This window comes from Abramis brama (genome assembly GCF_963993115.1).
Source record: "Abramis brama genome assembly, chromosome: 6".
Classification (NCBI taxonomy): Eukaryota; Metazoa; Chordata; class Actinopteri; order Cypriniformes; family Leuciscidae; genus Abramis; species Abramis brama.
The window spans coordinates 43,140,657-43,163,751 of record NC_139968.1 but is presented as its reverse complement, the minus strand read 5'-3'; the positions used below and the strand labels follow the sequence as shown (position 1 = coordinate 43,163,751).

The following is a 23,095-nucleotide window of genomic DNA, read 5'->3' as shown; positions in this document are numbered from 1 at the left end:
GTCCTTCTGTTAGACTGTCTCACACATGAATTATGTTGAATATCTGTCAGCTGTTAAATTGAACTACACAATTAGATAATACCAGTTTAGCTCAACCAATCACCAAGCAATGCTTCATTTTGTTCAGTCTGTGTGTAAAAAGAGCATTAGCAATTAAAGAGAAAACACTTCAGCAAAACATGATCAGCTCAAAGTGTCTGAATCATTTTTGGTTTATAAATGTCACTGGTAGTCACTGTATGAAGAATATTTGGGTGTAATATATCACAGTTTACTTTATTTTGCTATCCTCATTTACATAAATGAACTATAGTGTCCTGCTTTAAATAAAAAAAATCACAAATTATATCTGGTGTCTGAATAATTTTTGGTTTGACTGTATAAAATAACTCCCGTGTTGTTTTCTCTGAAGCTGGCGATGGGGAAGATGATGGAACAAGGTCCCGTTCTCATCATCACCTTCCAGGCTCAGCTCGTGATGGTCATCCGTAACATGAAGGGTGAAGTCGTGGAGGGAGACCCGGTGAGTAAGCGACTCCTAGACATTAGCGCATTTGAAGGTTGTGATTCACCTCCTATGATCTCACTCTGAGCCGCCGTGACTGTACAGTTGTCAGGGTATAAATCTGTTAAAAGGCCGACTGAAACGGCACACCAGGGATGTTTTTACATTAGAAGCTTGTGGTTAATTATGGCAGTCCGCTGCCCTCGAGTCATTGAGTTCAGACAGTCGTGGATATTAGAAACGCTCTTTTATTTCCAACGTTGAAGAAGACGGCTTTAACCCTTTCACACGTAAGTCTAAAATATTCTAGCTGACCCCCAGTGTGAGTTTTTCAAGGCGAACGTTATTTAGAACGTGCCACTTTATTGGTGATAAATGGTGACGCGTCATTGCTTGTCACGTGACCAGTGTTTGGAATAACGCCGTTTTAAAGAACGGCGTTAGGTAACGACGTTATTTTTTCAGTAACGGGGTAATCTAACTAATACTTTTCCCGTCGTTACAACGCCGTTAACATTACTGGACTTTAAAGTCGTTGCGTTACTATGCATTGATTGAATAAACTGTGTAATCCGAACGCACCCCTGGCTCGCACAGCTAGTGAGGAGGTGGGTTAATAACGAGTTAAGCGATTATGATTGGCTAAGGCAGAGTCATGTGTTTCATGGTAGCCAATCAGAGCCAGTGTTTTTACACACATGCCAGCACACGCGCCACAGAGAGAGAGAGAGAGAGAGAGAGAGAGAGGCACGGGCGCGATCGAAAAGGCGCAAAGTGTTTACATCTGTGTGAGTGCGTGCGTGCGTGCGTGCGTGCGTGCGTGCGTGCGTGCGTGCGTGTGTGTGTGTGTGTGTGTGCGTGTGTGTGTCCGTGTGTGTGTGTGTGTGAGGTGCGGACGCGATCGAACCCTATGGATCGAACAGTGGAAACATAAAAACATACTCCGTAATTTTGTTTATGGATATTCAAACTGCAAAGTGTTTAAGTTACTGCTAATTAAAATTTTAAGGAAAACAAATATAATGTTATTAATCTGAAACGTAGCAAATTAATTTTCAATTCATTCAGGTACAATTACCAAACATATCTCAAGGTCTTTTTGTCTTTTTATTAATTTAATTAATGAACTAATTATATAAAACTATTGTCAGTGCAATACAAATAAACTGGTTCTATGCCTTTACTTTATTAATAAAACTTTTAATAAAAAGTTGAGAGCGGTTGATTTAATTTGCTAGAGTTAATGCACTTTATATGGTGTAACTGTTTACTTTTCTTACAAAGATAATGCTTGAAGTGCAGGTTAAACCTCTTGCTGTCTGTCGACATGCAATAAATATCGAAAGTTATGTACAAACACCTGTCTGTTCTACTCATTTCAACTGACTCATTGAAAACTGCTAAAAAAAAATCCAAATTCTTTGACATATAGCAACTTTTTTTTTTAACAGTAACGCAAATAGTTACTTTCCCTGGTAACGAGTTACTTTTATTTTATACTAACTCAGTTACTTTTTGGAACAAGTAGTGAGTAACTATAACTAATTACTTTTTTAAAGTAACGTTCCCAACACTGCACGTGACACACCGCAGCCACAATAGTGCTGAATGAATAATGATCTGCTTTTATGTCATTTTTACCTTTTTTATTCAAAATATTCACAAATTTGTTAGCTATAGCATGAAATATCTGATATTTCGATTGTCAAATATGTGCAAGTTGATGCGTTTTGTTGTTTACACATCTTTATAACGATCGCGTTAGTTGAGCTGTATATGCGTTAGTTTGTGCCGCTGTTCAGATAATCGGATCTGTTGGATTTACAACACGTCAATTCATCCACTTCTCCCGAAATACATGAAAGTAAGTGGCCGGTGAACTGGGAGAAGAATAGAGTAAACTTTAAAGTTACTTACACAATGATATCTGATATGAATAAAACATGTCGTCAAATTATAATGGAAAGGATTATTATTGCCGCTTCTATAGACATCCGTGTGTATTTTACAAACTCAAATTCATTGTTTTGCTTGTACTTATGTGTATTTAAATGTCTGAAACCTAAAATAAACATTATGTTGTTGAAAACACTGAATAGTTGTGATATATGACAAGCGCTGAGTTGAATTCAGCGGTTGATCACGTGATGCACTGACCGTTCTGATCACACCGGTGTGATCGTACGTGCGAAAGGGTTAATGAAGTTCATCCATTCATTTTGTTTGCCTGTTTTATAGGATAAGGTCCTGAGGATGATGTACGTTTGGGCGTTGTGTCGAGATCAGGACGAGTTGAACCCCTACGCCGCTTGGAGACTCTTAGACATCTCTGCATCCAGTACTGAGCAGATCCTGTAAAGATGGTTCTACAGAGGGACTCAGGGGGTGGGGCTTAGCCAGGGGGCGGAGCCACACATCCACTTGTTTTACATAACTCCGCCCCCATGTTCTTCTAGAGCCCTTTCACGAACCCTGACTCGACCGCGGGGTTGTTCGAGTTTGAGACAAAATGGCCGACGGTTGGACTCGCGCCATAGGACCGAAACCCCATCAGTCTTAAAGACTGAGAGACTCATTTTTTTTGTTTGTGTGTACTGTTTGTCTAACTGTTCTGGAAGATTATGTCGAGTGGTTATCAAGTGCCATTCTACACAGCTATTAGTAACGATGTTTAATAATAATTATAATAAAAGTACTTTATTTATATTGGATTGAATCTGAAGATAAACCAGACCTCCCCACCAACGTGAAACCCACTGGCCGCCAATAGCAGTTCAACATATTTATTAATGATTTGATCCTGATAGCCAGTTTGTGTAGTTTAATCAATTGCAGACTATATCTTTAAGGTCGGAAGAGTTTGGAAGAGTTCAACGGATTTATTAAGCCATCAAATAGTCTTTTATTAATTTCCGCCTCATGTGGGGCTAAAATAGCAGCTCGTCTTTAAAAAATACACTGTCGAGTACCGTATATAAAGGAGTTGCTGGTTGATGTAGAGCTTGATTATCTGGATCAAAAACATGAAATGTATATTATTAAAATTATTCCATGCTTCACCACTAACCATGAAAGATGTGCTGATATGTTGATTTATTTCAATCAGGTGTGTATAGCTACTTACAAAAACTAGCTAGCTGAAATTAAGTGTATATCACTACAAAATAGCAAACTGAAATGAAGGTAAATAGCTACTTACAAAAACTAGATAACTCAAATTAAAGTGTATATCGCTACTTACAAAAACTAGATAACTAAAATTAAAGTGTATATCGCTACTTACAAAAACTAGCTATCTGAAATGAAGGTGTATAGCTAGGCCTAGTTTTTGTTTGTAGCATTATTGCAGTTAGCACGTTTTTGTAAGTCACTTTTAAGTGTGGCTAACTACCGTTTAAAGGGTTGCTTGACTCTATTTAAACTACTGTTAATCGAGTAGCTTGTAGTTCGACAAGTTATAATTTGAAATCTGACAACTATTGTTAAAGTTTGTTAACAGTAAGCTGTAGCCTAAACTTACATGATCGGACTAGAATGTACTGCTAATTCACGTTAGCAGCTAATTTATCTGGCAGTATTTGGCTATTTAGAGTGAGAAAATGCTGTTATGTAATGTGTTTCAGAGAATTGTTCTCTTCAGGTTTCTGTGGGTTGATTCTCACCAACGTGCCGCGCTTGTCCATGAACGTGGGCGCACCGTTTCGACACGGTCAGATTTATTGCCTGGGCTCTGGAAACGTGGAGAAAGCCTGATAAACAGGTTTTCCTATTCGTTCATCCATTCATTCATCCTGTGACAAGCGCATCTGTTTCGTGATGGATCTCCTTTGCTTGAGGAGACCGCTGAGGTGTGCACTTGTCCTGAAGTTTTCCTACATCTGCAGATGGATAGTGTCCCCTGCTGAAAAATCCAGCTAAAACCAGCCTAAGCTGGTTGGCTGGTTTTAGCTGGTTTAAGCTGGAAGTAGCTGGTTTTAGCTGGTCTCCCAGCCTGGCTTAGCTGGTTTTAGCTGGTCTCCCAGCCTGGCCTAGCTGGTCAAGCTGGTCTCCCAGCCTGGCTTTGCTGGTTTTAGCTGGTCTCCCAGCCTGGCCTAGCTGGTCAAGCTGGTCTCCCAGCCTGGCTTAGCTGGTTTTAGCTGGTCTCCCAGCCTGGCCTAGCTGGTCAAGCTGGTCTCCCAGCCTGGCTTTGCTGATTTTAGCTGGTCTCCCAGCCTGGCTTAGCTGGTTTTAGCTGGTCTCCCAGCCTGGCCTAGCTGGTTTTAGCTGGTCTCCCAGCCTGGCCTAGCTGGTCAAGCTGGTCTCCCAGCCTGGCTTAGCTGGTTTTAGCTGGTCTCCCAGCCTGGCTTAGCTGGTTTTAGCTGGTCTCCCAGCCTGGCCTAGCTGGTCAAGCTGGTCTCCCAGCCTGGCTTTGCTGATTTTAGCTGGTCTCCCAGCCTGGCTTAGCTGGTTTTAGCTGGTCTCCCAGCCTGGCCTAGCTGGTCAAGCTGGTCTCCCAGCCTGGCTTAGCTGGTTTAAGCTGGTCTCCCAGCCTGGCCTAGCTGGTCAAGCTGGTCTCCCAGCCTGGCTTAGCTGGTTTTAGCTGGTCTCCCAGCCTGGCCTAGCTGGTCAAGCTGGTCTCCCAGCCTGGCTTTGCTGATTTTAGCTGGTCTCCCAGCCTGGCTTAGCTGGTTTTAGCTGGTCTCCCAGCCTGGCCTAGCTGGTCAAGCTGGTCTCCCAGCCTGGCTTAGCTGGTTTAAGCTGGTCTCCCAGCCTGGCCTAGCTGGTCAAGCTGGTCTCCCAGCCTGGCTTAGCTGGTTTTAGCTGGTCTCCCAGCCTGGCCTAGCTGGTCAAGCTGGTCTCCCAGCCTGGCTTTGCTGATTTTAGCTGGTCTCCCAGCCTGGCTTTGCTGATTTTAGCTGGTCTCCCAGCCTGGCTTATAGCTTATTTTAGCTGGTCTCCCAGCCTTTCCTAGCTGGTCAAGCTGGTTTCCCAGCCTGGACAATTTGGTGGTCAGCTGGTTTTAGCTGGTCTCCCAGCCTAGCCAAGCTGATGAACATCTCACAATATTATATATATATATATATATATATATATATATATATATATATATATATATATATATATATATATATAATTATGTATAATAATAATAATAATAATACACACACACACACAAACACACACACACAATAAGTTAATATAGACGAAGTTGATTATAATATGCACTAGTTAATTATTGGAACCGTCTGGAACCCAGATTTTTTGTTTGTTTGTTTGCTTGCCATTTAGTAATATAACGCAATTATTAGTATTCTAACGCAACTTATCATTATATAAATGTAAATTGAATTTTTCAAAAATAAAATAAAAAACTTTTAATACTTCTGTCACTGTCACAATTTTTTTTTACTCGCCTGCCATAAACCTGGCATATTGCACAAGAATGGGTCATATAACTACACAATGAGTTTTAAATTCATGATTTAATATTAATGATTTTTTAATTCTAGATGTTTATTTAAATGCTGCGTGACTTTGAAGTGTTTTAATGTGCGTGCGCGTGAACATTCGAACATTCGCATTCAAACACTGGAGCGAGCGCGCTGTGCGCGCGAGAGCAGATGGAAACGGAAACGTCATCAACTGACACACAGCAAAACTCTTGTCTCTCGCTGTTGTTTTCACTGCTTTCAGGTGAGTTTAGTCAACAAATTCACACAAATAATACATACAAACGTCCCTGACACCTTTATTACGTGTAATTGACACGCTCCTGTTGAATATTTACTTTATAGAAATGGTTTTGTGTCTTCGAAAAAGTCCGTTAGCATCTCAACCAGTTTCAGAAGAGGTAACGTTACTGCTAAGTTAGGCCTAACTTACGTTAAGGCTAACTATAAGTTAGTCTGACTGGAGCTCTTGTTTATAAAAGTTTGGGGGTTTAACCTCATCTTTGTGTAGATAACAGTTTTTGATAGTTTTGTTTTGCTGGTAATTTGTCAATGGGTGATTGGAAGTAAGCTAATTTATTTAACCTAAAAGAATGCACTGCACTGTTAATCAGTGACGTCACTTACAAATAGTGATTTAAAAAAAGTGATTTCAGGAGCAACAGGAAAAAAACCTCTACAACAAAGGGTGAATTATTAATTTCATATGCATCTATTTATATTAATATATAATTAATTATTATCTTAATATATTATCTAAATATATAATTTTTTCTCTTTTCTGCAGTTCACCTCTGCTCTGGCTTGGTTTCTTGTAATAAACCCTATTGTAAATCCTATGTAACAGTGTTGGCTCTGTGAAATTGCATGTTATGTTCCTACTGTAGATCATCATGCTGAAGGCCTGCTGCAACCCCATCCAAGAAAATCTCCATGGCTATGAACCATATGATTAGTAAGCAAAACCACCTCAAACATACAATGCACTACTGTCCAAAAGTTTGGGGTCTGTAAGATTTATGCTTTTGAAAGAAGTCTCACATTTTAAAATCATTAACCCCAGGATTTTTCAGTGTGATTGTCCTTGAGAAGCCTGTAGGCTAAATAATAAGCGACAAATATAATGGTATAATGGTCGTAGTAACAATTATTTATTTAACTATTATGATAACAGGATATCATGGTCATTGGTATATTTTATTTTATTTTATTTCTCTAGGTCTGTTTTGAGTTATGTTGGCCAGTGAGACAGACACCATACTCAGGGGTATTTATTTATTTGTATGTATTTTTTACTGATAAATACTGAAATTCTTTTTACTTTTAAATGCTAAATATGGTTCAGGCACGCAAGTTATTTTTCACAGATATCTGGCCAGCTTACTCATGGCTCATACTCTTAGCCTTTAAAATGTTTGAATTGATATCCCCAATGCAATATCAGGGGCTAAAGATATCATTAGAGTTCTTAAACTTATGGCTATGCTCTTGTTATCAGATGAAATAATCCCTAGCGTTTGGCCCTGTGATTCTTCAGGACAAGATCTTGATGCGGTCACCTTGACAAGGTGAGTTTCACAATAGCTGCCACTATCAAAAAAATCAAGAGACTGAACACAACAGGCTTTCATCCATATGAACACACCCATATGTAGGCATGGGTACTGAAACATGAACATTAATGGGTACATTAATTATGAACTACAATTAATTTGCCTTGCCTAAATTCATAACGACATCACCACATAACCACACTTGCGACATCACCGACGTGCGTATGAGATCCATTCACAAATTGTCAAGAGTGCTTGCTTTAACAGACGCATCATTTAGAGCCAAGATGAAGACGGCATCGTTGTTCGTCAGTATTTTGTTTCCATAGCACATTAACAAAACATTGAATGACACTAATAACACTAAAAACAATACAATTACAAAATATTAATGATAATAATATCACTAAAATTATATAGGCCTAATAAAAGTCTTTAGTTCAAGAACGCAGCACAACTCTGCCGTCTGTGAAATCAAAAGCAACTTCAAACTAGGGGTGTCCCCGACTATGGATTTTCATAGTCGAATCAGAATCGTCATGTCTTGCCTATAGTCGACTAATAGTCGAATCATGTGTGTGGGGGTGGGGCTGGGGGCGGGGATTTAACATTTCAAAGCCACCATGTAGAGAAAATCACACAAAGATATAGAAGAAAATGTATAAAAACATTTTGGATCAATAAAACTAAGAAATAACATAATTAACTCCAGAAAGGCCACGGACAGGATTTGCATTTCACATGCAAATCAAATTAAATCGGCTAAATTACCTGTGCGAGCACAACATCGATGCACCGAAAAAATAAACAATTAATTTACTAAATTAAATTAGAACAGAATATACCTTTCTAATAAATAAAAATACAAAACGAAATAAATCAGAATCAAGTCACAAGATGAGGAGCAAATGTGTGCAAAATGCCTAAAGTGCAGGGGAACATATATTCAAAACACAAGCCACAAATAAAGATTAGATAACCCTGACAGATCAATAAATAAAATTAAAATAAAGAAACTTTTAAAATAACGATAGTAGCCAGAATTTTTAACTTTGTCTTTTTAACTGCAGAAACCACAATAAATGCTAAACTGGAGTGGCAGTCTTTTTAGCTAAAAATGTTCACACTCACAGCATCCAAAAATCAAATTAGAACCGGCTAAAAAGTTTTGAAATCACTTGTACCCTACCTGATCGAGAGAACAAATCCAGTCTTTCACTCTGTCTGTGTCCGTTGGAGTCTTTTCAAATTGTGCGCGTGGATAAAATACATTCTGACGTGAAACATGTTCGTTGGCCGGCAGAAGTGCGATCATGGTTTTCCTGATGCTAAATCCAGCCTTGGAGAATATCCTTTCTGATGGTGTACATCCACACTTTAAAGTTTCTTATCCCAGACATTGTTAAAAATGTAAATCCTTGCCGCCAAGACGCTCCTCTGTCGGTCACGGATTGAAAGTGAAACTTAAATCTGTCACGGGGTGTTTGGATTTATTCACGCACATTAAAAATATTTATTAAAAGCTTATTTCTTTGCACATTTTTATATACAGCATTATCATAATAGGCTGAATATTAATGTATTGACAGAAAACTAGTTCTATGTGAAATCAGACATTGAGCGCTCTCATATAGCCAAAGGGGCATGATCCTCGTTTCATAACACCTCTGCGAAGATTCGACCGTGAGATCGGTAGTCGAATCAGGCTCCTCCAATCGAATCTTCGACTATTCGGGGTCACCCCTACTTCAAACACTTGTTTAACAAGTAATATTCTTCTAATTGTTTCACTGTCAATAATGTAAGTCCACAAGAGAAATATTAAGCCAGTAAATTAAGATAGTTGCTATACCGTTATATCGTCGTCTCTGAGAGAACGCGCTGTTAATGCAGCGAAAGCTCAGTCCGTTTCTGCTTTCACTTTCAGGGAACGATTATGCTGAATAAACTGGCAATGCATGTCATGTAAACACATTAACCCGTTTTCCTTTATCGGAGTCAAGTCATAAGTTTAAGTATAACTGATCGACTTTTAGATTTTTGCCTTTGATTTCTCTCAGCATTTAAAACGCATTAACCCGCGTTCTTTGGGCTTATTGAAGTGCGATGTGTGAAGTGCACTTGCATACAGACAGAGAGTGCACTGGTAGGATGACATATATCACAAACTCTGACTCTTTCTTGACCCAAGAAATTATTAAAACGTGTTCTCTGAGAGGATGTGTGTCCGTAAATTTCCCGCTGACATGTTGAAATACTCTGAGTCAGATACAAGAATGATAAGGATCTTTTTTTTACTTTGCTAGCAAAATAGAAAACAATTCTCATATATAAAACAAACTAATAAACGAGTAAATAAGCAAGTTAATGATCAAATAAGTAAGCCCCGCCCCCTCACGATAATATCGCGTACCACCGATCTTACAGGCTGACGATAGGACGATATGAAAATGGAGCATATCGCCCAACACTAGTTAAGACCGACCGATATTTTTTTTTACCTCTTCAAACATTTAATACAATTGCAATAAAATAACATTAGTTATTAAGTATTGTGAATATAAATTGCCTAGACCTACATACAAACACAAGCTACGTTTTTTAAATAAAAACCCGTGGCACGTCATCTCTATGATTATGTTTACACCATTGGTTTACGCATGTCACACTACAGCCTGCAGGCTAAGTTCGCTTCGTTTCATTCACTGTCAATGGTTCGCGCTTGGTAATGATGCTGCGGCTTTACTCTAAAGATTATTTAATTTTTATATGTTGTTGAAACATGTGAGAGCGTGTTATAGGCTATATGCCATGTTATAGTCAGATATGATGACGCTACTGATGAGCATCTATTCATCAAACCAACGTGCAAACTATCGCAAATCAAAGTGAAAGTCGCTGACGCTTAACACACAATCATCTTCATTAAATGTAAAGAAACTAAATGATCTTACCAGGGCTGTTTCTGCTTTCTCTTATTGCGGGCTTTGATTCAGAAATTTTAGCTGATGATCAATAAAATAATGTATCTCATATCTGTTGCTTTCGGTGACGTGCACTCCATTAAATCTGCAAATAGCGGGAATTTAAGATCGGATTTATATCCCAAAAAAAAAAAAAAACACACACACATTGATGTAACCAGGTGTAAATGGAATCGTTTTGATAAATCAGACAGCAATCTGATCTGAGAAAATGCATGAAGTGGCCTTGTGTAAACAGCCCCTAGACATCGGTGAAAAACTAAATAGAGATGCATTGTTAATGTAACACATTGACATGTTTTTTTTTCATAGGTATTACATTGCATGTTAATGCAATTAACTGTCATTTTGTGAATTCTAAAGTCAATTTAATTTATTTGTTTCCCTCTGAAAATCCACTTTAGTTGATATCTAGTGGCTTGAATACTAATCAACTATTACATAGTGAAACTCCTGTTGTGGATGCACTCCTCCCAGGACAACACGCTGAAACCAAGCGTGCCGCACAAGCCCTGAAAAGTGAAGCCAAAACGTCTCGATCGCCCCCCGGTGACTGGTCCTAGTGTAGGTCATAAGCCCCGCCTCCTCGTGTTATTCAACGGGACGTGAGACCAACTAAACAATTAAATACACTTCAAATATCTTTTTTCCAAAGGTGGTTTTTCATTTGCTGTTGTTTTTATCACGCTGGTGTAAGTTCAAGTGTCTGTTTCAAAAATAAGTTGGTTTTTAGTTAGTTACATGATGCGGTGGTGTAACGTCATGATTGACAGCTGTGATTGACAGGTTCTCTGAGTGAAGTAGTCACCGAAGCACCAACGGACATTTTGTCTGGATCTTCGGAGGACTGAGGAGATTGTATACTTTATTTTAACAAGCCTCTTGTCGTACTGCAATCAATTTTTAAAAAGTGTGCAGAATCCTCTCTCCCTCAGTGCATTCGGCGAGAGTGAGGGCGGAGCGTTGATTACTTCCTGCTCACGACTGCGCAGGTCTGGTCCCGAGATCGCTACTGCGCAAACTCAAGCCCCAAGATGTCAGCGCCATATCGGGCTTCAGTTCTCATCAATGGAAGAGAGCGAAGGGGCATCGTCCATCTTTTTTTACAGTCTATGGCTGAAACACAGCAACTAATCCCAAAGAATTGACAACGTTTTTAATGAAGCTAATGATCATCACATATTGAGACTTTTAATTCGAAATCAAAGCTACAGCTAACACTGTCTGTAAAAGACAGACTTACGATCGGTTAAATGTACTGTTATGTTGATGAAATATTGAAAAAAATCAACTTTAGAAAACATGGGTGGTGATGAAGTAAAAAAGATCCAGCACATTTAGATGGTACAAACTTTTGAACTGACTATGCATATTCCACACAGCCTCATTTTTGATTCACTTGGAATTAAATATGGCATCTACCCAGACTAAAGTTGCTTGACGCGTGCTGAAAGGTTCCACACAAATTGTTAAGATCTCACTGAAATGACTATATATCTTTGTAGGAAAAAAAATACAGCTTCTTATTTGTAATATTGAGATCTTTAAAAAAAATGCAGCTCTGATGTGGTAGCCAAAGTAGTAGTAACGTCACAACATTTATAGCTACCAACTGGAATATATTCTGTATAAGTTTATTTTTTCTGTAGAACATAAAAGAAGATATTTTGAAGTGTTTTTTTTTCATACAATTGAAGCTCATTTATGTTTTGTCTTGAAGATCCACATACAAACACTTTAAAGAGCAGAAGTGTGTCAGGAAAGGAGTGTCCCACGAATAAACACTCTGCAAAGCCTCCCCTGACACCATCCAAGCTGCAAGTTTTGAGAGGTAATCTGTTATTTCATTTATTCATTCATTCATTCATTCATATACTTTATGTAGCCATAGCCAATTTAGTAAAACGGTTTTACATTAGTTGATTACCTTTCTAAGTTTTACTAGTTGAAAAGTGACAAATTAATAATCTAAATTATTTATCTTTCAAGTCTGCTTCAGTGACTGGCTCAAACAAAAAGAACCCGAAAAAGGAGAAAGAGAAGCGGGAGAAGCAAGTGGGGTATTACATATCCCAAAAAATACAAGATGTCATAAAAAAAGAAAAGAAAAATGTAATGTAAAATGTATCTCTATAATTCTGTTATTGTTCTCCTTTAGTTACTATTATAGTTTTTAGCATTTTAATCATTTCAATTAATAATTTTGTACATTACTGTTAGCATATCAATGGGCTGTTTTAAGGGGCTGCAATATCAAATAAAAGGAATTTGTTTGAATTGTTTCCTTTGCTCCTGAAGATTATTTTAAGTATACTTGGAATTGTTTACATTATTTTTCCTGCCACTGTGTGTTGTGACAAATAGAGAAGACATAGAGTCAGCCAGTCTGACCAGCTAAAAACAGCCTGACCAGCTAAGCCCAACAATGACCAGCTAAAACCAGCTAAGCCCAACAATGACCAGCTAAGCCCAACAATGACCAGCTAAGACCAGCCTGACCAGCTAAGACCAGCCTGACCAGCTAAAACCAGCTAAGACCAGCCTGACCAGCTAAGACCAGCCTGACCAGCTAAGACCAGCCTGACCAGCTAAGACCAGCCTGACCAGCTAAGACCAGCTAAAACCAGCTAAGCCCAAAAATTACCAGCCTGGCCAGCTAAAACCAGCTAAGCCCAACAATGACCAGCTAAAACCAGCTAAGCCCAACAATGACCAGCTAAAACCAGCTAAGCCCAACAATGACCAGCCTGACCAGCTAAAACCAGCTAAGCCCAACAATGACCAGCCTGACCAGCTAAAACCAGCTAAGCCCAACAATGACCAGCTAAGACCAGCCAGGCTGACCAGCTAAAACCAGCTAAAACCAGCCTGACCAGCTAAGACCAGCCTGACCAGCTTAGACCAGCCTGACCAGCTAAAAAAGTGTTCAAAACCCCTCTAAAACCAGCCTGATAAACCAGCTATGACCAGGCTGGGAGACCAGCCAAAACCAGCCTGACCAGCTTAGGCTGGTTTTAGCTGGATTTTTCAGCAGGGGTGTTCTGACCCGTCAAGCCTACAGAAAATATACAATATCCACCTCAGAACATGAGATTTATTATGAGTTGAGTATGAACATGAGTATTATTCTAAAATATATAAGACACTATATGCAAAATTTGTTTAAATACTGGTTCAGAACAGCATTCTAGCATACTATTCTTTTCATACTATACTTGCTGTAAACTTGTATAGTACAAATACTGTGACCTGCCATTTTTAACTTTGTTTAAAAACGTCTTGATTTTTGTCTGTTCGAATAAATACAGGTTCAGAATAGCATTCTAGAATGCTGTGACTAGTATACATACTATTCTTGCAGTATTTAGTATATAGTACATACTGTGACGTGCCATTTTTAAGAAATTTTGTTTACTGTTTTGACTTTTGGTTGTGTTTAAGAATAGCTTACTACCATAATATTATGTATACTGTGAGTAGTACGCCTGTACTAATCTTTTAGTATGTCTTGACCTTTGGCTGTTTGTTTAAATGCTGTTTCAGAATAGCATTATACCATACTACAGTATTATGTATACTGTGACAAATACTACATACTATTCTTTCATTATAGGGTATGTAAAGTTCAAATACTGTGACCTGCCATTTTTACGCAAATATTGTTTGTTAATGTCTTGACTTTTGGCTGTTTGTTTAGATACTGGTTCAGAATAGCATTCTAGCTCTATTATTTTCATAGTTTACTTGCAGTATACTTGTATGTATAGGTCAAATACTGTGACCTGCCATTTTGAACTTTTTTTAAAAACGTCTTGATTTTTGTCAGTACGAATAAATACAGGTTCAGAATAGCGTTCTAGAATACTGAGTAGTACTATTCTTGCAGTATTTAGTATGTATAGTACATATACTGTGGCGTGCCATTTTTAAGTAATTTTGTTTACTGTTTTGACTTATGGTTGTGTTTAAGAAAAGCATACTACCATAATATGTATACTGTGACTAGTACTGCTGTACATACTAATCTTTCAGTATGTAGTATGTATACTGAGACCTGCCATTTTTAAGCAAATTTGATTTGATCTGTTTGTTTAAATGCTGTCGAATAGCATTATACCATACTACCGTATTATGCATACTGTGACAAATACTACATACTTTTCTTTAATTATATAGTATGTATAGTACAAATACTGTGACCTGCCATTTTTAAGTACATTTTGTTTGTTAATGTCTTGACTTTTGGCTGTTTGTTTAGATACTGGTTCAGAATAGCATCCTACCATACTTTTATGTATTCTGTAACTAGTACTACTTTACATACTACTCTTTCAGTATGTAGTATTTATACTGTGACATGCCATTTTTGAGCAAATTTTGTTTAAAAATGTATTGACCTTTGGCTGTAAATGCTGGTTCAGAATAGCACTCAACCACACTATTATGTAAACTGTTACTGGTACTACATACTATTCTTGTAGTATATAGTATGTACACTACAAATACTGTGAACCACCATTTTAAAGCAAATTTAGTTTGTTAATGTATTGACTTTTGGCTGTTAGTTTGGATGCTGGTTCAGAATAGCATTATACCATACTATTAAGTATACTGTAACTAGTACTACATACTATTCTTGCAGTATATAGTATGTATAGTACACAAATACTGTGAACTGACATTGTTAAGCAAATTTGGTTTGTTAATGTCTTGACTTTTGCCTGTATGTTTAAATCCTGGTTCAGAATAACTACTATACTATGTACACTGTGACTAGTATTACATACTATTCTTGCAGTATGTACTATGTATACTGCAATCTTCCATTTTAGTTAATTTCTTGACTTTTGACTGTACAGTTAAATACGGGTTCAGAATTGCATACTACAATACTATTTTTCAGGTATGTAGTATGTATACTGTGTCATGCCATTTCCAGTGCAACAAATGAACCCAAAGCAGTATTAAATGTGATTTCAACTTCTTTTTGACATAATATTTGATTGATATATTTTTATACATATGTTTTCCTTTGGTAAGATCAAGCGCACTGCATTGTGGGATACAGTATTCACGCAGTGTGCTCTGGTTGTATTGCTGCACACGTTCCAAACAAACTCAATGTCTCTTCACAGACCTGTCAGGAACATACGCTCGCAAACGCACATATGCAAATGAGCTGCAGCATTAGCATTCAGTTAGCGGCTTGCTAATGAGACCCCTCCAGTGCTCATTTATTAGACCTTTATAGGCTGCTTCGTGAGTCCTTTTGCATATTGCAGAAAGCAAATAATTGCTTTCGATGGCATGCAAAGACTCAAATCATGTGTATTATTGTTACTTTACCAAGCAATTAGTCTGATTTAAGTTTATTTAAGGAAGGTCAAAGGTCAAGGAGGCCTGCAATTACTCAAAGACAGCAAATTAGTGGCAAATCGACGGGTATTTCAGCAGTTTCCACTGTGGATCGGCATACAATCTCCTCATGAGCGGGTCGTCTAGGGCTGCGTTGGCGTATCCTCGCTCGAATGAAATGAACGATCGCCCCATCCCAGCGGCAGATTCTTTATGAGGATCTATGGATGTGTTTTGGAGGACGAAAACAATGGCAAATCCGGTTTCTATTGATCAGTAGGTCCTCTGCCTGCGGTTCTCCTGTTAGTGGCTTTCAGGATGGCAATTTGTCACGAGTTTAATGCGGAGGACAACTGGTTTCTGTCAGGGCTTTAGACTGGGGGCTATTTCTGCTGGTGTAAATTCAAGCTCAACCTTGCAACCACGCAAACAACTTCTTAGGTTGTCGAAACTGTTGTCAGCATGGGAACACTTCCTCAAGACAATCACGGATTGATGTTTTACTTTCTTTAGTTTCTCACACTTATCTCAGGAAATGTTTGCTAAGCAAGATTTATTATCATAAAATGTTGGAACTTAGAGTCATAAAGGCATTTTGTTTTCTTAAAATCCCCCTGTGGTCAATCATTTTATCCCTTAAACTCATCTTTGATCACCAAGATGGCATATTTAAACGTATTTTTCCTTGAAAAAAAAAATTATTCATGCCTTAAAATAGATTTCAACATCGAAATCAAGATTTCATTTTTACACAATGTAGTAATTGAGCTTTTGTTAACTTCACACTCTTAAAACAAGAGGGAAAATATGGGTTTTACAGAGATTATTAATGTAAATAATAAATTATTTATCATGTTAGCAACATGCTAAAACATGTTAGCAATGAGCTAAATCACGCTAGAAACATTCTTGCAATGTGATAATTCTAGAAACATACAAGTAACATACTAAATCATGTTAGCAACATGTTTGAACATGCTGTAAACATGCTAGCAACGTGCTAAATCATACTAGCAAAAACGTTAATTCGTCATCAATGCGTTAAATAATGCTAGATAGATTTTAACACCATACTAGATCATGTTAGCAACATGTTAAAACATGCTAGCATTGTAAAAAAAAACAAATCTACTGAAAATAATGGTGTAGAAATGTTTATAAGAATATAGTTTTACTGTAATATTGATAGTTTTTAAGAATGTTCTCAAAATGTTAGCACAAAAACATTCATGGAACGTTCATTTAACATTTTTTAAATGTTACTACTTTTTAAAAATGTTTAGAAATCATTCAAAATTAATGTTCCCCTAATGTTTGAAGAATGGTGGAATGGAATGTTTGCATAACCAAGAACGTACATTAAAAAAAAAAAAAAAAATTTCATAACTTAACAGGAATGTTAGTAGAACATATTTTTGTGAGCTGGGTTAGTAAGCTACACTGTAAGCTAAGCTACTAGTTAAAAACTAGATAACTGAAATGAAGTTACATAACAACTCAATTTAAAGTAGTTTAAAGTTAAAGTTAGTTACTATGGGTGGTGTGTGAGCATTTTTTGTAGCCTGTTCTGAAAATCCCTTAGGAACTCTGAGATTGGATTAGACGACTCCAGGAAAAGCCTGATCCAAGAAACCAACAAGAGACGGGAAATTAGGCTCGACTGTCTGGAAAACAAGCCTAATGGGGTGGCAAACCTTGTGGGAAGTGGATGTAGATGTGAGCATGCCCAGTCCAGCCCTATATATCTTCCAATCTACCCCCAGGGCAGTTACTCACGCCCTCTCAGGCGTTTGTTTGCTCTGTGGAAGTGACAGCTAATCTATGGGTGTAAATCAGAAGACCAGAGGTTGGGGAAACAGTTACAGAAGAGTCTCTCCTGGCTGTTACCCGGCTATAACAATTGACGTTATTTTTATGACGAATCTCCAGGTTACATTAAATCAAGATGTGGTTCATTGAACAAGCAAGTGTTTATCGACATGGACGGGAACATTGAGAAGATGAAAAGAGAATGAAGATGTTTTCATTTAAATATCTATCTATCAGTCTATCTATTTATCAACATATCAACCTATCTATCTATCTATCTATCTATCTATCTATCAAGCCACATGCAAAAACATGGCAAAAATGTGCTAAATCATGCTAGCAATATGTTAAACCATGCTAAAAACAGGTTAGCAATGTGCTAAGTGCTAAAAAGTTGACAAAACATACTGGCAAGTGTGTTATAGAAACATGATAGCAATGTGCTAAATCATGCTAAAAAATTGCCAAAACATGCTGGCAATGTGTTAAACCATGTTAGAAGAAACATGTTTGCAACGTGCTAAATCATGTTAAAAACTTGTCAAAACATGCTGGCAATTGTGTTAAGCCATGCTAGAAACATGTTAGCAACGTGTTAAATCATGCTAGCAACATGTTTGAACATGCTAGCAATGTGTTAAATCTTGCTTTAAGCATGCTAGCAACATGTTAAAATGTCGGCAATGTGCTAGATACATGTTAACACCATACTAAATCATGATAGCAATATGTTAGCAATGTGCTAATCATTCTAGGAACATGTTAACACCGTACAAAATCATGTTAGCAACATACTAAGAAATGCTAGCAACACGTTAAACCATGCTAGCAACAAGCTAAACCATGCTAGCAATGTGCTAAATCATTCTAAAACATGTTAATAACTTGTTGAAACATGTTAACAATGTGTTACTTAGAACATAACATTTTATTTACTTTGAAAAGCTTGAATTTTACTCAGTTATTTCAAACGTTCAGACAAGACTTTGTCAAGCCAACCTCAAAGTTCGTCTCCAAACTATACTTATCTAGTTATTGGAATGGAAACAGTTCTGTCAAGGCCAGCACTAAGCATAATAAACCATCCGTTTAAAAGCTGCTTCTTCATATTTGAATATTTGCATTATAGTAACGTCAAACCTCATTTAAAGTAATAAAATTGCTGAAAAAAAAACACATTCCCAGCTGTTTGACTGCTAAAGCCACTATGCACAGCTTCAGTCGTAAAGAGACTTGATGAGCAGCATTGATTAACCTGAAGCTTTCGCCTGAACACAAACCCAACATATGCCAATAGTACAGATTACTAGATGTTTAAAATTAAGTAAAGTCAATTAAAAACTGTTAGAACAGGTTACAGTGTAGGCTATATGCATTGCCCTCCGTAAAGCCGAATTCTGACTCGTGCGACTCTTTTTCGGGTCGGGCCGATTTTCAGCTTTGTCGTGCGTCGTTGGTCGTGCAGTGTACAGGGGTAAACGAGAGGCGATTAACCTCTCCCGACCGGCAATCGGATGGTCGGATGAATTTCTGGCATGTTAGAAATTTTGGTCGCTCCTCGTGACTATATCGCGCGCAGTTGAAGCAGAGCTACGAACCGATTGCCCTAAACTCAGTGTTTTTTTTCCCCTCAGTGCGCCTGCGCGAAAACAGAAGTTTAACCATTTCATCTGCAGCCAAAAAAAAAAAAAAAAAACGAAAAGAGGGAGATCTTTAAGTTCTGTATTACTAAATTACTGCTGCTTACCTCTAGTTCATGTTGCAAAATGGATTAACCATTATGTCCACGTCTTAAGCCACCTGCGATTTAGCCTATCTACACCGCATGCTTCTTTTATTAATTTGTTAAACATTATTTGTTTTTGAAATAAAGCTGTTTTTAATTTTCATTGATAACTAATTATTGCAGTGTTCGGACATATTATAGACTGTTATTGCCTAATATTCATTATAATCGACCTAAATGTTTTAGGCCCTGTTTACACGAGAACGCTCGCGGGTGAAAACGTAAAAATATTTTATCAGATGTGCCTTTTTGGGGGGGCTTAAAAACGCAAAAAAGTGAAACCACCCTCCAGAGTGGAAATCTTAAAAACGCTCCACCGTCGCGTTTCCGTCTAAACGGTAAAAACGCAAAAGTCTGCTAGACAGTGAAGGCACCGATCAGTGCTTCACATTGCCACCTAGCCGCCTGGAGTGCATACTACACTGAATTTCACACACTTTTGCGTCACCGTATGCACGCAGATTTACCCCCCCCCCCCCCCCATAACGCTCGTTTAAACGCAGAATGAAAAGTGATCACTTTTGCGTTTTCTCTTCAGATCGTTTCCGTGTAAACTTTGCCTTAGACAATTTTTAATGAGGAGGAAGCTTCTATGTAATATTTTATTATCCTCACAGCGCGTTGGTTATGCGATGATGCGATATGAAATTATTGCGTGGCAAATTAATTATAATAGCCTATCAATTTAATAAAAAAAAGTAGCTAGGCCTTCCCTAATAATAATAATAATACAATAATAATTTAATACATAAATTGGAAATGCTAAATCATCTTGATATTGATAGCTGATGCTTGTTTTGACAATATCTCTGGATACATATTGTCTATAGGCGCTACCCGGCAGGGTTTATCGCGCTGATTCTCGCATATTTCACACGTAGCCTATAGTGTGAGAGCAGTGAAGTCGCAGCTCGACGTTCGGACCGTATAGTGTGAGCACATAAATCCTGAGCTTTGGCTTTGCATCGCATGCGATCTACTCGTTCAGTATGAGTAGGTACCTTGCTGAAATCGCACAGACATCGCACTGTGTATGCCCGCCTTAAATGAATAGGGTGACGGATCGCGCAACGGCGCGTCTGTTGGGATAAATATTCGCATTAGAGTCGCTGCAGCCCGAGATGAGCATCTCTACTGGCCTATGAAATCTGCAAGGTCCTGCCCTACATGATAAATGAGCTCAAATCTGCCGTAAAGCATATTAAAGTCATATGATAGATAACAAGACGGAGAAGAGGAGGGGGAGAACTAAGCCAGAGGAAATGTAGCCTAAAACCCAGACAAAAATATTAAACTCAGCCCTCTCTCTTTATTTATAGCCTAACTCTCTCTAATTTTAATCTTTAATGCCTAACGTCCAGGTTATTTCTGCTAATTAAAGACCAGCTGCTTTGCAATTTTAAAATCGCTCTGAACTTTTGTTCGGGAGATCCTAACGTGTCATTGGCTTGGGGATCCCGTGGCCATGTCACTCTCAAGAACAAAAGTCAATAATCAGTCAATAATCAATCCATAAGTGAGTTCGCGGGAAATTCACATAGCCTACGTGAGCGACACGTTCGTTCATTATTTATAGCCTAAGGCTCTCAGAGTGACTGTAATAATTAAGAAAATGTAATTTAATTAATTCACTGGACTGTGTAGCCTAAGTTTGGAAAGTAAAACGCCTTTAGATGCTTTTAATCAAGTCGTGACGCAAACGTGTTTGATATCGAGGGACCCAAAAATGTAAAGATAGATAGGCTACGTTAAACTTTTGCGTAGCCTAATGCAGTCAGCCTAATTAAATTTTTACATATTATAAGCCTCGTACCAAGCACATTTTTGTTAATGCTGGTAGGCTACGGATCGACTGTTTGCGTCCATTAAGCATTCATGCAATATTAATAATATTATGCATATTCGATGGAGCCGGGCTTCCAAACGAGCGCCTTGTTTTCGTTCTCCGGCTCAACGCATAAATCCTCCAAACTCAATTCCCAAGGTCATTGAGAGACATAATGTGTTTATCGCCTGGCTGTTTCTCTCATAATAAAACCATTCCCATTGGAATATTGGGATTGATGGATGTCTATGGGATATTGATCGATACCTGCTGGCCTTCTGGAAACGGGGAGAGTGACCATTAGTCCAACTCAATTCAGCGAGCTCAGAGCTGATAGGCCTACTCTGTTTCACACAGCTCAAAGATGCTAAAGATGTTCAGATGCGCTGCAGGTGTCATGAAGAGCGAATTTGCAAAAACAAAGATTGGATTTTCTCTACAACATCTTGGTTGGTTGTATTTTCAGTTAGGCTAGACAAACTCACTCTAATATTGGGCCAATGTCAAACTGACATAACAGCTTGAAGAGGAATGGTCATTCGACGAGTTAGCATGCTAGTCACAGGTAGTTAGTTTTGTGTTTATTATAGTTTCACTACAAATCCTTACAAGCTCTTGCTGTAAAACCTTGTTAGTTTCTATGGTTTTTACTACAAAATCACAGTTAAACCAGCTACTGTAAAACCATGCTAATTGTCTAAGTGCAGCCCAGCTAACAGGGAATGTTCCCACTTTCACTATTGTTCTTTAAAAGTAATGTGAATGTTAGGACAAAACGTTCTTAAAATAATGTTTATGGAAGGTTCTTATAAAGTTAAGTAAGGATAATGTATCTCAGAATAAACCCCCGACAGGGTGATCAGGATCAGGTCTATCATCAGGGGTTTATTAACAACTGGCTGGATGTAGGCTACATATCCCACATAAATAATTATGGAGATAAGAGATATTGATTTGAGATGAAACTTTTAAAATCGTACCTGTTTGTTGTCTTATAATCCAGCAATGTACAAAACAATAGGAATCACAAATAGTCCACGATACTGGATGAAAAAAAAAAATAGCCTAACTGTACACAAAATATTGATTTGACTGATTTTTAATCATTTATGAGCTCGCCAAAATACAAAACTTCCACGAAGAAAAGCCGTTTCTAGCAAGCGTGCTGACTTCAGTAACCCGGATGAGCCTGTGTTTCTGTTTTCAGCGGTTGGCTGGCTCTCGTAATGTTGAGGAAAAATATTCTTAGAACAATATTCTTGGAACGTCCTTGTTATTATTATTTGCTGAATGTTTTCATAATGTTATCAAAATGGAATCACCTTGGAATCGTTCATGGAATGCCATGATGTAATTTGTACTTGATGAATGTTCTCATAATGTTGAGAGAAAACATTCTTAGAACAAAATTCTTGGAACGTCCTTATATTTTTAATAATATTTGCTGAATGTTCTTGTAATGTTTGCATAAAACATTTTAAAGAAACGTCCTTAGTGTTTTTTGTCAAAGTCAAATTTGACACATTTTTTGCATAACCCAGAAAATCATCTTAGAACATGAAGAAACGGGATGTTTTGAATGTTCAGAAGAAAAAAAATTCATAACATTTTCAAGATAATAGAATGGAATGTTCATCTGACGTTCACATGGGCTAAACCAAGATAACCTGTTCTTACTTTAAAAAAAAACTGGACGTTTTGAATGTTCATTCAAAGACATTCGCAAATAATGGTTTCATAACCTAATGGGAAGGTTAGCAAAACATTCTAAGATGATATTTTTGTAAGCTGAGTCAGGGGTCAAACCTAAAAGCTTTTGTTAACACATTTTGAAAGGGCGAGGCTGTCA

At 37.8% G+C, this 23,095-nt stretch overlaps 1 protein-coding gene and 1 long non-coding RNA gene across 3 annotated transcripts in view; both read left to right on the top strand.

Annotated features, from left to right (window-relative positions):
- The window catches only part of timm44 (translocase of inner mitochondrial membrane 44 homolog (yeast)), a 15,331-nt gene extending 11,752 nt beyond the window's left edge, over positions 1–3,579 (top strand). The window contains exons 12-13 of the mRNA XM_084117347.1: positions 413–523; positions 2,744–3,579. Coding sequence (XP_083973473.1) covers positions 413–523; positions 2,744–2,863 — 231 coding nt within the window. The 3' untranslated portion in view covers positions 2,864–3,579. The remainder of the gene's footprint in view (positions 1–412; positions 524–2,743) is intronic.
- A 2,484-nt stretch (positions 3,580–6,063) lies between these two features.
- Positions 6,064–12,753, top strand: LOC311084392. 2 transcript variants are annotated; one of them, XR_014606506.1, is made up of 7 exons: positions 6,064–6,178; positions 6,280–6,335; positions 6,822–6,889; positions 7,154–7,201; positions 7,433–7,502; positions 12,192–12,302; positions 12,461–12,753. It is a non-coding gene; the product is annotated as an uncharacterized lncRNA (long non-coding RNA). The 2 variants fall into 2 exon arrangements; XR_014606507.1 differs by lacking the exon at positions 7,154–7,201 and having other exon boundaries at positions 6,067–6,178.
- Positions 12,754–23,095: the final 10,342 nt, after the last annotated feature.